Raw genomic sequence first — 14,045 nt, 5'->3', positions numbered from 1 at the left:
GACTTTTTGAAGGTACATTTTTCAGCTGTACTTACCTGGTCTCTGTGTGGCCTACACTCCATCGTGGTTGTACTGAACTTGTGACTTTAACCTGATCTCAGATGACCAGATGGCTGCAAGTGGCGCTTTGTGCTTTTATAAGGTATATTTATCTAAAATCTTTAAAATTGCATATCCCTGTTTTGGTGTCAATTTATTGAAGTGTTCACTATTTTTTTAACTGGTGTGGTATTTTTCTTGTATTTTTATTTTATTACTGCTTGAGTGCTGCATACATACTTTACACATTGCATCTAAGTTAAGCCTGACTGCTTTTGTTCCAAGCTACCGGAGGGTTAAACAAATTGTTAATTTTGTGACTTTGTGGTTCGCCTTGTCAAGAATTCTGGATGTTGCTTGAGTAGCGTTTCACCCCCTTTAATCAACAACCCAATTTCTCACACTTGGCCTAATTTGCAGTATGCTGCTTTTTTCCTCTTCCTCCTTTTCTCATTCTTAATTGTTATACAATCTAAGCACAGGCTGAGAATCCCAAAGAACCTGGATATTTTAACAGTATGAAGATACTTATTTGGTGACTGTTGCTTTTAATTCCTGGGCACTTTTGTCAATGCTGTTCCCCCATTCCCTCAACTGTCACACAGAAAATAGTTCCTGATTGACTCCACGGGCTTTTTAACAATTTTGGAGCAGGTTCCGACTCCATCCACTAGGCAGCAGGGCTACTCACATGTTGATAATGGGAAAGAGCCTACAGTAAAAGACTAACCTTTGTCCTTATCCTAATTTATCCTAATTACAATACACGCTAAAATGCATTTGTTTTTGCCTGGCAGGTACGAGAAAAGCTCACGTTACTTGAAAATGGGCTATGAAAGAGAGTTTCTTCGGTATTTGCAGAGTTTACTGGCAGAGGTGGAACGTAGAATACGGAGGGGTCATGCACGTTTGGCTCTGTCGCAGAGCCAACAGGCTGCAAGTGTAAGTGCACAACAGTTTCTAAATTGGAACCTATTGTATATAAAGCTGTTGGTATACCTTGCGGACAGCATGATGAATAAAACTGCAAAGAAACATAACTACTCCCAATGAGGTACCAGAGCAGTTCAGTGAGTTCATTTTATTTACAATATATTCATATTTTAGTTTTTGTTTTTAGGTCTCGTAGCGATACAGCGCGTAAGCGCTGTCTTGCCGAGATCTATTGTTACTGGGTCTGCTTCCCAGGCGACAGCACCTGGCCGCGCACATCTCGCAAAAGGCGATCGGCGCAGGCGAACGCGCTCGCCGTGGCTGTCTCCTGGGAAGCGCAAACATACACAGGCACACCTCCCCCTGCACGCATGCGCACACACATACACAAGCACACATACACACATACACACACGGAGAGACATTCCCCCCCCCCCACCCCTCCGCCGTCGCACACACAGACACACACACATGCACACATACAGGCATCCTTCCCCTTCCCTGCTCACCGGCACTCCGGACTTGTGCAGCCTCCATCCGCGGGGCTCTCCCTCGGGCATGGGAGCCCCGCGTCACCACGGCCCCTCCAGGCACTCCGTGGGCGCGGGCTTCACAAAACGGAAGTCCCGCCCCACTGTAGGTTTCGTTTTGCGCGCGCACTTCCACTGCCCAGAAACTGGAGCACGTTACTAATTAACATATGCTATGGGTGAACGACGGCTCAGACACAGACGAGTTTATTTATGCTGTTTCATACAGCAAATACATTTATACAGTGGGAAAGACCTGCACGTGAAATGGAACACGATTGGGTGGGGGTGTAAAGGAACGGTCGCGAGCAGGGCTTCGCAGCTCCACTTTATAAACAAAGCGCGCTCGTGACCCGCGAGTATTGAGTGCTTCAGATCAGGCACCGAGGGGTCTGTGTCTCTAAGGCCGGAGGTGTCCTGGTCCATCCACAATGGCGTCCAACTGCTTCCCGGACCTGAAGGCCGATGTCACCTGCTGCATCTGCCTGGACTTTTTCCGCGGCCCCGTGTCCGTGGACTGCGGGCACAACTTCTGCCTCTCCTGCGTGGAGGTCTGCGAGCAGGGCCCCAGCGGCTGCCTGCCCTGCCCCCGCTGCGCCTCCTACAAGAGGGACCTGCGTCCCAACTGGGAGATCAGGAACATCGTGGACCTGGTGAAGCGGCCCTGCGTGTTCGAGGCGGCCCGCTGAGAGAAGCACGGGCAGCCGCTGCAGCTCTTCTGCGAGGAGGACCAAGTGCTGCTCTGCGCCGGGTGCGTGCGGTGCCGGGAGTACCGGTCCCACTGCGTGCGCCCTGTGGGCGAGGCGGCCAGGGTCTACAAGGTAACGAGGGTGGCAGTATAAGCCAGGGGGGTCCAGTGCGGGCGTGAGAGGGCCGGGCTCCCCTAAGGAATAGCCTACCGCATTTTTTTCGAGCAGAGGTTATGAAAATATGGAGTAAGAAGAATTTTGCGAGAGAGAAACGGATAAAATGGGGGACTGGGTATCACATTGGGTAACATGCTAAGACGGATGGGGGCGAAAGCAACAGGGGTTGGACCACCAAGTAACAGCAGGAGGGAAGGGGGCAACACTACTGACAGCGCTGGAGTTAACGGGGAGAAATACAGTGGAGTAGTGCACAGGCGAGCACAGAAGGGTGGGCTGCGGGAGGAGAGGCCTGCTGACTGGAAACTGCAAAAAACGTCCTCATGGAGTGCCTTGCACAAAGTTCAGCTTGAAAAGCAAGCAGGGAAAGCAGAAATGCCAGTCAAATTGATGGTAAAGAGGCAATGTTCCACGGGAGGGTCAGCCCAAAATTGACGACCTAGGGCACTAAAGAAACGGGGAAATAAGTGACCAAGAAAGCCAACCAAAGTGGAGTTGTCGGTGGGCTCCAATGCACTCTATGGTTTTGGTATGCCACAATACGTCCTGCTCAAACCAGTGTAGTAGACTCGACCTAAAAGAAGAGTTTAAAAGGGAACCATTGTCTGACTGGGAGCCGGTGCTAATCTTTCAGATTAGAGGCATAAAATCATGCAGGTGACATCACTGGGCCATCTGTAGCTGATTGACCAGGTAGGAGGGCAGTCCCGGATATAGTTCCAGTAATCTATTCTTCAATGTAATGACCCACTAACTTTAGAATGATTCGACACGGTTACGAGAAAGCAGTTCATGAAGATGTTAGACTCAATTCTTGCACTTTAGGAGCCCCTTTTAACATTGCGAATGACACGACAAAGGAATTCACACGACTGCTTTTCTGTGCTTCAGTAAATATCTATGGAGCAAACGAAATACTTTTTTTATATAGTTGTTAATATCCATTATCACTTTACATCGTTTTAATTGTAATTCCACTTGATTTTCATCGAAGTGAAATGTTTCTTATCTATTGAAAGTGGAATATTTAAACTAAAGTGCTGCTATGGGACACAGACGAGGTGGTTTATTTTTTCTTAGAACATTTTGGAAGGATGCAATTTGGAGTATTTTAGATTTACTTTTATCTCTGGTTGTAATTGTTTTAAAAGAAACATTAAAATGAATGCACTAGAGAGCCGTAACACTAACACTAAAAATATGAGTAGTGCATTCAGGATGAGCCAGCCAATAAAATTGAACGAGCTAGCAGAAAAAGTATTTTCGTAACGTTGCGTCATTAAATGAAGTTGAGCGCATGCTTTACCTGGTTGACTTTTAGCGTCAGATTTCTCAGTAGGCATTGGAGTACATATATTGACTCGCTAGAAAGAAGTATAGGTCAGGAGGATTTTTAGGGCTCGCCTGCTGATGCGCTTGCGCATAGCTGGCGAGCTATATTGCAGCTTAAACAGAGTTTACCTAACTCGGCGATTTGTTGCAGTGCCCGAAGCGCGTGCACATCAAAGCCACCAGCCTCCTTAGGCATCTCAAGCTTCCCCCAGCCGGCATTTCTCCTCCCCTAATTATTCACTGCAAGGCCGGCCGGCCGGCACATCAAAGGCTGCTGCTCCCGGCCCCTATTCTTCCCTTCTTGCCTCTCCCCACCCCCCCTTCCCACTACAGCAATGCAGAGGGCTTGTTTATATTGCAGCCTAACCATCTCCCACGCTGCTCCTGAAATAATAACCGTTGTTGGTTATGATATAATTAAACGCTCTAATTATTTAATCAGGGCCACACAGAATTTTATAAAGTCTTTTGCTGGCATTTTCATTTTATGCTGATTGCTATTTTGCACCTTTCACATGCTGGTGATTTGCTTCAAAGGAATACATTCATCCTGCATCCCATTACTAGAGCTTTCTCCTCTTCTGCTATATATGGGTTTTAGTTGAATTTCATTGATCTTTTACTAATGATTTATAAAAAGTGCTGTGGAGCATGAGCCCATAATTCTATCGATGCCCAGGCTGCTGGCGCAAACCGCCTCTTAGTTCCCATGTTGAATAATTACCAAATAAAGAGACGGGCGCTGGAAGCAGGAATCAAGAACAGAGTTTTAATTCTCATGAGGAGAGCCAGTCATTTCGGACACGAAACACAGTGTCTTTCGGGAGGTGCTCTAACAAGTGAGCTGAGACTCTTTCTTTTATACCTTACAAAACACTTGATAGTACAATCAGGACAGTGTGACGCAAAGAAAAAGACATCCCCATAATCCTCGTGTCAATCCTACCCCACATATGTTCACAATAGGGACCCTTGACCTGCTAATAAGAGGGGAGGGCAATCACGCAGCTGAGTGTTCCGCCAACAGTTTAGGATGTATGCGCCTGATCATAGCCCAGGGGGTGGGGTGGCCAGGATCAATAGTGGGTCCTTTGAAGAGGAGTGACTTCATACAATAAGGGCAGTAAATGGTATCTCCTGGCTTAGGCGATGGCCTCGGACATGTGTGGTCAGCCGGGCTCGGGGGGAGGGGTCATCAAAGGAGTGGTATTCATGCTGCGTGGACAATCGAGCGCGGAGGGAAGGCTTGTCAACAGAGGGGCATTCATGGAAGGAAAGGAGGTGTTGGTCAGGCGCGGTCGTGGCTCTCAAGGACAGGGTCTTGCAGAAGAAGAAGGTTTATGACTTGCCCATGTGAAGAGGAGGGAGGGGGAGCCAGGGTGGACACGGGGACAGAGTCACAGAGAGAGAGAGAGAGATCTTATGACCCGTACACGAGAGAGCGGGGGCAGTCAGGTGCAGCTGGGGAGGGCTATGTCAGCTAAGACGAAGGATGCTTCATCAAGAGGGAATGGGGGGGGTTTTGTGCGGGTCAAGCAGGAGAGTTGCCTTTCACAGCAGGGTCGCGCAGAGGGAGAGGGTTTCATGGTCTATGCATGAGAGAGGGGGTGTAAGATACGCGCAGGAGGGAAGCCGGGGATTTCAATGGGTAAAAAGGCCATGGTGCCTAGGATGGCTGTACATATGCATAGGGGTATGGACTCTTACTAACAGGGTGATACGGTCAATAGTCTACGGTATTCATGGTGCTCACAGGGAGAGGAGTGGGAGAAGAAGGGAAATGAATGCTGTTTATGTACATCAATTTCTTCAATTTTCACAGTCGCCCCTTTTACATTACAGCAGTCATTTTTGCAATTGATGGGGTTACAGGTAGACAGGCATCGTTGATGAATTAGCATTTCGTCGATACTAACATTTGGCGTACAATCATAGACAGTTGAGGTGATGGGCAGAATGCAGCACATAGAAAATTGCTTTTCGTTGAGTTCCTAACAATTAAACGCACTACATAGCAAAAAAATCTTTCTGACTTAAAAATGTGACCAATGAACAGTTTTGACCAGGTAGTTGAGAGCGGAATTCAGTTCAATACGCAAGATTTCTTCGTCACAGTGTCTTTTTATCAGTGAGCCATCACTGGTAGGCTCTAGTCCGTGTACTTTCGTTGGCGCTGTTGAGCACCGGCGGTGGAGCTATAGGTCCAGCTCGGTTCTATCCTTACGCGTTGCAGGGTGCGGTCAGTCCTCTGCTGTTAGACCACAGTCCTGTTCCCTAAACAATCCGTTTGGCGGCGCCTTATGCTCGGCACCTACATTTCCGTGGCGACACCCCATTCCCATATGAATGCAGTTCTTCCTTTTGGCAAAACGTCACGTGGAAAAGAGGGTGAGTGTGGTTCAAATGGTCGATAGGAGAGAGAGCGGAGTTGGGTCAGAGTTCCTGGGACGCACAAAAGGGACCAAGGGAGCAAAGGATAACAAGCAGGCAGGCCCATCAATCGGGCCCAAAGAAGGGGGACGGAGACTCCAGGCACACGTGGGTTAGCAGACGGAGGGCTTCAAGGCGGTCCGTCATTTTTCATTTTCCACGTTGAAATTGCGGTCTCGTCCCGTATCTTGTTGCTCTGCAGCTCCACCTTTGGTCGAGGTCACACGTGTCCCAAGATCTGCAGTCAGGCTGTACGCCACATCTGACCCATCTCCTTCGGTGATCGTGAATCTTTGAATAGGTACAAAGCAAGGTTTTAGAGAAATGGCAGAAGAAGATATCTACGCATGTGAATTCCTCCCTCAATTCTATGCATTTGGGAGATACGCTCATTGGTCACAGTCAGAGGTCCATTACCAAGCAGTGCATGTGTCAGCATTCCTACTGAGTTCATGGCAGGTTTATTCATCGTCCTATTTATAACTCAAGTGAGGATAAATAAGATTCCCATCAACTGTTCATTACATCATATTCAACATTACAGAGCATTTCCCTTCAGGGCTGGCTAACCTTTTCAACCAGGGCGGGGGTGCCATCATCGAGAGTCAGGCAAAACAAGTTTTTCTCGAGGGTCAACAGTTACTCATGGTCATCATGTTTATATTCAGGACAGCAACTGGGGTCTATCAAAATGGGGCGGGGATGCTTCGGGCGCTCGCGCTTAGGTGCAAAAAGGGGGGTGGGGCAATCTGGGCGTTGGGGGTCAATCTAGACGTTGGCGTTCGTTTCTGACGAACGGACATAAGGTGCCATTGACGTACAGTTCCCCTATAAATGGCCAGATTTGGGGGACTTTAGTCGTCTTACCTGTCCTTTCCTTCTCAGCCAATTCAAGTTCATTCATTTTGCAGAAAGGAGAGGCAGTAATATGGCGAGATATAATCATTTTATTTTCGGTCAATTTCGCTGAACACCTTCGCGTTCAATATGTATCAAATCAGGCTGGTGCCGGTGGGGCACAATTTTACCACAAAGAGGGAGAGAAGATAGGGAGACTCTCATAGAGTGTGAGAGTCGTCCGCAACCTAAACGAGCCATTCGGTACACGTATGACATGTAGAGAGAGAGAGAGATAGAGAGAGAGAGAGAGAGACGTGTACGAAAATAGGTCATTTAGTGCGCTCACAACACGGAACAGCAAAGGTCAGGTAACACGTAAACACAGGCAGAGGGAAGACATAAATCCGTACATTATATACACACAAAACTCGGACAGGGAAGACAACACATGTACTACACATACATAAGACATCCACGACAAACCGAAAACGACAGGTGGCCAACAAAATTCATATTATATCCTACGTATCTTTACTATCCTATTTATCTACGTGCTTAGCTCTTTCTACCCTTCCCTCCTTTTCCTTCTCGCTTGTTATCCCTGCGAGCGTTCTCAATTGCCAATACTTACACCTCGGTTAGTCGATCAGAAATTAACCTGGTCGCGCTATTTACCCATGGTTGGATCTTAAACCATTTTTCAGTTCCTTCCTTTGGTGGGAAGTTCTCCAGGCTGAGGCAACGGCAAGTATTTGATCGGGAGAACAGTCGGACAGCTTGGCTACATCTATAAGAGTGTGAGAAAGGGGGCAGTGCATTTTGAACATCAGCAACATTTCTAACTTCCCAGACGGGTGGTGCCGTGGTAACCCTTACCCGTATATTTTTCTTTGTCCTTTCCCTACCTAGTCAAACGTCCAGTTACATTATTCAACGCGTCCTTTCTAGTCAATTTTTCGTCATTCAGTACCTGTCCAGTGTGAGAAGTTGGTCCGATATGTAACGTTCGCTATTCTAGCGACCGCTATGTATCGTTCCAACGACCCTTATGGTGTTTGGTTGTAAGTCAACCTATAGACCAGCTATCCTAGTAGCGTGGATACGAGCAGTCTAAGGCTAAAGACTCGAGAGGGCGCGTTAAGCTAGCTGTTTACCACACATGTACCCCTTGAACACCCAGTGAAAGGACACCACACAAGTGTTATGAAAATAAACAGTATATTTATTAAGAATCACAACAGCCCTGTACTCTTTATGAGGACAGGGTACTAAGCACAACCAAATCTCTTTAGCAAATACTTCAAGTGCACGTTTAAACAAGTGTCCGAGGACACGGAAAGGTTAAGGCAAGTCGGAAGCGAGGGACTCGGGACCCTAGAGTAAGGAGGCTATGCAGGCACCGAAATGCCGAGTTACCTAGCCACGAGGGCTGCGGCTGCACAAGTCTTACAGGTGTCGGGGTCTTCGCTGACGAGCCAGGAGCCGGAAGAAAAGGAGTTGCTGGCCGGCGACCAGTGATGAATAGTTCGTAGGGATCCAAGCCTGGATCAGAGATTGATGAAACCTGAAAGCAGAGGGGACCAAGTTCGTACTACTAGCCAGTAGTCAGAGGGTACCAGGAAGGCACCGGTTGGCCGTCACCTCGACCAGGTGAGTGGGCGACGCTAGGCTCTGCAGTCTCACGGACCAGGAGGCGTTGTCGGCGACCACGGTGGAGGTGCGAGCTGTCCCACGAAGGATGGTGCTGTCGGCGTCGCTGGGCCCAGGATGGGGCAACAAGCCTTGGCAGGTCTCAGGGCCACGTGGTGGGCCTAAGATGGCGTCTTGGTTGGACCAGGAGGGTCCGGGGTGCTTCTCGCAAAGATGGAAGCAAGGGCCAGTCTGGAGCAACCAGACCAGCAGTGATGATTCTCGGATGTCGTCACAGAAGGGCACAAGCCAGCGGCTAGTGACCAGACAACGTGCTGAGCAGCGAGCAGAAGGGCCCCACGCAGATCGTGGAGATGCTGGGAGACTGCACTTCGGTGCTGGAGCGGCTCAGGGTCGGGGCTTCCCGGACCCCAGAGCACTCACCAGAGAGTTACCTCGATGGTCGTGCTGGTTTTAAGAGCGTGCAGGTTCTGATGATGGCCGGTCCCTCGAGGTCTCGTCGCACCCACAGATCACAGCTGAGCTGATGACGTGGGTAGAGGTCAGAGGTGCCAGGGAAGCCGGTTCTCGTCGAGCTGGGCCGTCGGATTCCTTGAGGAAGGACTTGCAGCAAACCGCAGAGTTCTTAGATGGTGCCCGCTGATGCAGGGTGACTACTCCTTAGCCACAAGGGAGAAATCTTGAGAAGAGTCTTGAAGTCCTTTCGTAGAAAGTATTCTTGATTCAAAGATGATCTAATTTGGAAGGGTCCCCGCTCCGGCCTTTATCCTAAAGAAAGGGGCGGGTATGACTAGGTCCTGCCCTAAGGGTGGGACCAGGAAGGGGGTAGTTACACCCCTCTCCCCTGCCGGACTTTCCCCAGGCCAGGGCTGTCGCCCCTGGAACTGGTTCTAACCGGCAGATGCGTAGTGAGCACCGGGGTGCCACTCCGCAGTCACCTTCTTGCAAAAGCCCTACCTACCCAGAATACACAAACCCTGTCTGGGACGGTGCGAACACCGCCCTCGACAGGAAACCCTTTGTCCAAGCGCTCCTCGCTGGAAGGACTCCCAGCAGCAGGAGGTCAGACTCGTGTCTGTGGTGGCAGCATCCATTTTGTGGAGCTGAGGCTTTCGTTAACTTTAACCGGGGTTCACAGTTACGTACATGTCGTGTCCCTCTAGAAGGGCGGGATGCTAACCTCGTCGCCAGGGTTGGTGAGAGGGCAGCACCCCGATTCGTATGACACCTTACTCGACATGTCTTGATAACGCGACACCGAAGTTACCGATGTGGTACGCGTTATCATGGAACAGCCATTGGGTCTTTTCTCCGCAAGCTGCAACCGGCTCGGCTCGGGCCAGAACACAGTTCACACGAGCCCATGCACTCTGCCTTCAGGATTGTCAAGGCCTGCCATAGGAGTGACTGATAGGAACTCGGGTGTCCATTGTATGGTTAGATATAGGGCTACTATATCTAAAGCAAAGGGTGATTACACGACTTCGCCCCAGCTGTCATGCAGCCAGTTGTGTCAAATTTAGGAGGCCAGCCAAGGGTGGCATAATACATGCTGCAGCCCCTGGCGGCCCTGGGTACACCTATGCCCTGAGTTACAGGGTCTGATAAGGTGGCCCAGTACCAATTGGTAAATGCACCTAGGGTACATATCGTAATTTAGAAAGAGAACAGCCAGGCTGTGGGTCTGATTGGCAGGCCCACAGCCAGAGAAAGTCGTAAACCAGTGAAACAAAAGCAAAAAATCTGGGTGATCATAGGATTGCAGACCCTACTCTCCTACATCCAGTTTCTATGTCAGTCCATCCTCCCAGTCGCTATGTTCTAAGGAGGAACAGTCATGTTAAGTCTACGTCTTTTAAAAACTTATCGTTATAACGACTACACACATATTCCCTCTTTCCCTTTTCGTCGGTGGTCCGACCATCGCTCTCCCACACTTCAGCCGACGTTCTGACGTGACCTGCAGAAGGGAGGAAAAAGAAGGGGTGGGGGGCAGCATTCAAAGTACATCAGCATGCAGCAGTTCGAAAATGTTTTTACCTACCACATACTCAACCTATCTCCACGTACTGCATTCCTTTGCCATCTCGGCGTTTAAGCCCAGAGGGACCAGTGGTCAGATAGATAATTATTGACGATCTGCGTATCTACATGAGTTACTTGGCCGTAACCCTCTTTGTCGGGTGCAAGGGTGACGGTCAGGTGGCATTTCTGTGGTGTCATTTTAAGGGTGTCTAAAACACTTTTCTGGCTGCCTGTGACACACAATGTAGCTGCTAAATATCTGATCCCTTTTGATCTACTTCTTTCATCATACTTATTCTTCGCTCACAGTAGTAAGACATCCAAAACTCATTAATGCAACTGCTACAACCATGCTTTCTTTTTCAAAATACTTTTAATCAAAAGCGTTGAGGTACAAATACAGGCCCACAACTCAGTGGGCCGGCTACGAAGCAGATTGAAACTGTACATAAGAAGAACGAAGTTGGTGGCAGTTCATTGCATAAAGTGCAGCAGTGCAATAAAATCGTATAAAACTTCCCTACAGAGCAAGCATGATGCATGTCAGTAATTCATCTTTAATAAATTCATTATCCAATGTTCATTCATTACCTAAATTACACCAATTCGTTTTCCAAATCATAATCAGTACCCACCCTAAGTCAGTTCATTGTCCAAGCACATACTCAATATCCTTCGTATCTACTTTCATTATCCAAGAAAACTACATACATATCTCGGGGCAAAAAGCTGCGTGGTCAGGGTGCAATAAAGTTTATTCAAAAGTCTCATTTTGTGTCGGCGCCATTTTGGGTGGGGCCAGGCGAGTTCCAGCGCAGTCAGAATATCTCCAATGACTCGTGGTTGGACCAGAACCTTCCGTTGGAAGTTCAAAAAGTTTTGAATCATGTGGTTAACAGTTCTAACAATATGGACCATTAGTCAAAGAGTGGGGAGGGCGGCAACAATTTTCCTACCGGGTCATTCTGGTGTTCCACCGGAACTGAACAAGTCTGTGCCGTGGCTGCATTTTAGCCATTTCCAATCCGAGGCTGGCGCCGGCAGGAGTTGCACCGATTGTCGTGGTTCCCAGTGAAGGGGGCGGGGGCGCCCATGTGGAGGGATCGGGGTGCCCCCCGGCTCTCATAGAATCTTCAAGGTTGAGGAGAGAAGGCATGGGGTGCGTGCCCGTCCTGGGTAAAAGACCGCTTTTTGATGTTGACCCTCTTTAAGCAAGAGCATTGGGGTGTCGCTGGAAGCCTCCACCTGGAGGGAGGTGGGGGAGGCTCGTTCGCGTCACCTCCCCCTTCCAGCGACCCCGCGCCGTTCTCCGGCTCCAGCGTTTCGGTAAGGCCGTGTCAGGCGATGAAGATGGGGGGGGGTGGTCGGCGGCTGAGGCAAGACAGCCCCCCCCTTCCTTTTCGACATGTAGCGGGACTACCTCCAACTCTCCAGGAGTGGACACGTGGCGGAACTACCTGCAACTATCCAGGCGTTGGCATGTGGCGGGACTACCTGTAACTATGCAGGCGATGGCATGTGGCGGGACTACCTGGAACTGTCAAGCGTTGGGTGTAGTTGCGGCCATTATAGCACAAGGAAATGCCGCCATCCTCGCTTTGGCTTCGGCCTTCGACGAAAGCCGGATCGGGTGAGAGAGAGGGGTGGTCGGTGACCGAGGCAAGACAGCCCCCTCTCTCCCCGCGGCCTGCAGGGCGGCAGAAGAGAAGAGATGGAGAGGTCCTTGCCATTCTTTGGACCGCCTGCCCAACATCATCTCCTGACCGTGGCCAGGCGAGCCCCTCGTGCCTCGAGGCCTCGCCTTCCGGATGGGCGTAACCGCGAACCTGTTGCACTTCGGGAGCTTCCGGAATGAGGGTAGGTACCTATTGAATTGTTTCTATTTCATGTGACCGTTATTTGGGCGTGGCGGGAAATGAGGCAGACATGTTGGGAGAAGGAATAGGCAGTGAAGCCTAGCTACCTCGTGGCTATTTTTGCTTTCAAACTTTTCACCGTTTTACATTTCTTATTACGAACTATTTCTAATGTTTCTTATTTTTAGTGAAGTCAAAAGCTCATCAGGGGGTTACCGACTTAGCCTGATTTCTTTTATTTTTCTTTCTCTTCCTTAGCGTGTTTCGAGCTAAAGCTTTCTGTTAGTAGGGAACGGTGATCACTTCATATTTTTATGTGTCCTTTTCACTAGGGGGTACTTCTGGACGGACCAGACGAGTTCCCTCCAATAAAATGGTCCGGGGTGGAACGAGATTATCGATCAAAAGGGGAACATATATTCCTTCATTAGGGTATCATCCTGGACAGACCGAGCGATGTACTTCCACTTACTAGGGTAGCCTCCTGGACGGACCAGATGGTCTACTTCCATTAAATGGCCCATGAGCGGGGAGCATATGTCCTCCATAAGGGTAGTCTCCTGGGCGGACCATGCGAGCTACCCCCCAAATAACCAAACAGTGGGGAGTGGGTAGGACTGACGAATTCACAAAGGGGCATAACCTACCCTTTACTACTTGCAAAGACTAGATAGAATATTTCTATTCCACGTTGTTTGCAGGCAGAAAATACCTCAAACGAAACAATTCCTGGAACAACAATGTCCAGGCAACCAACCAATCAGTGGGGAGAAAAACAGGCATGACGGATTACAACGGGGACAAACGTCTGCATTACCTGCCCTTCGCTATCCAGAAAGGAAGACAGAATATTTCTACTCGTCTCAGTTTGTAGGCAGGGAAGATCTCAAAGAGCAACAATCGATTTTTAATCGATTTCAAACAATCCAGTGGGGAGAAAAGTAGGCATGACGGATTACAACGGGGACAAAAGTCTGCATTACCTACCCTTCTCTATCTGCAAAGAGGGACGACGTTCCTATTCGCCGCTGTTTGCAAACAGAGAATGTCTCGTTCTCAAAAGAGAACCAATATGTCAAGTAGCATTCAAAGCTAAATGAACCAATACCAACAATATCAGTATACAAATACCGATTTCAATACAAACAATCAATCAATCAGGTGGATAGAGCCACCCTACCAATCAGGCGTAAAAACACCCTACTTAATCTTACCCGGACCGGACCATACGGACAGTTCTTCGACTTCCTCCTCCAGCGCCCGATCGTTCTCTTACTCCATGTAGCATTCCTGTGGGATTCCAGTCAGGACAATAGGTCACTCAAGAGAGGTCCGTTCAGAATTGGTGAAGTTCTTTTGATCGGCAGCCGGGCTAGGGCCCTCTCAAGGCAGGTATACTCCGATCATTCTAGATGTTCACTTCTTCGTCTGGATCTCTCTTACCGAACCTTATGTCACTGATGGGCCCAGCGTTGGGCGCCAATTGTGGAGCATGAGCCCATAATTCTATCGATGCCCAGGCTGCTGGCGCAAACCGCCTCTTA

At 49.1% G+C, this 14,045-nt stretch overlaps 1 protein-coding gene across 2 annotated transcripts in view; it reads left to right on the top strand.

The window, feature by feature from the left end:
- The window catches only part of LUC7L3 (LUC7 like 3 pre-mRNA splicing factor), a 229,806-nt gene that overhangs the window by 63,381 nt on the left and 152,380 nt on the right, over window positions 1-14,045 (top strand). For both annotated transcript variants that reach the window (XM_086930848.1, XM_086930847.1), the window contains exon 4: window positions 837-981. In XM_086930848.1, the coding sequence (XP_086786974.1) occupies window positions 837-981 (145 nt within the window). The remainder of the gene's footprint in view (window positions 1-836; window positions 982-14,045) is intronic.

This window comes from Lissotriton vulgaris, chromosome 7, assembly GCF_964263255.1.
Source record: "Lissotriton vulgaris chromosome 7, aLisVul1.2, whole genome shotgun sequence".
NCBI classification, from domain to species: domain Eukaryota; kingdom Metazoa; phylum Chordata; class Amphibia; order Caudata; family Salamandridae; genus Lissotriton; species Lissotriton vulgaris.
This window is presented reverse-complemented; position numbering and strand designations above follow the sequence as displayed.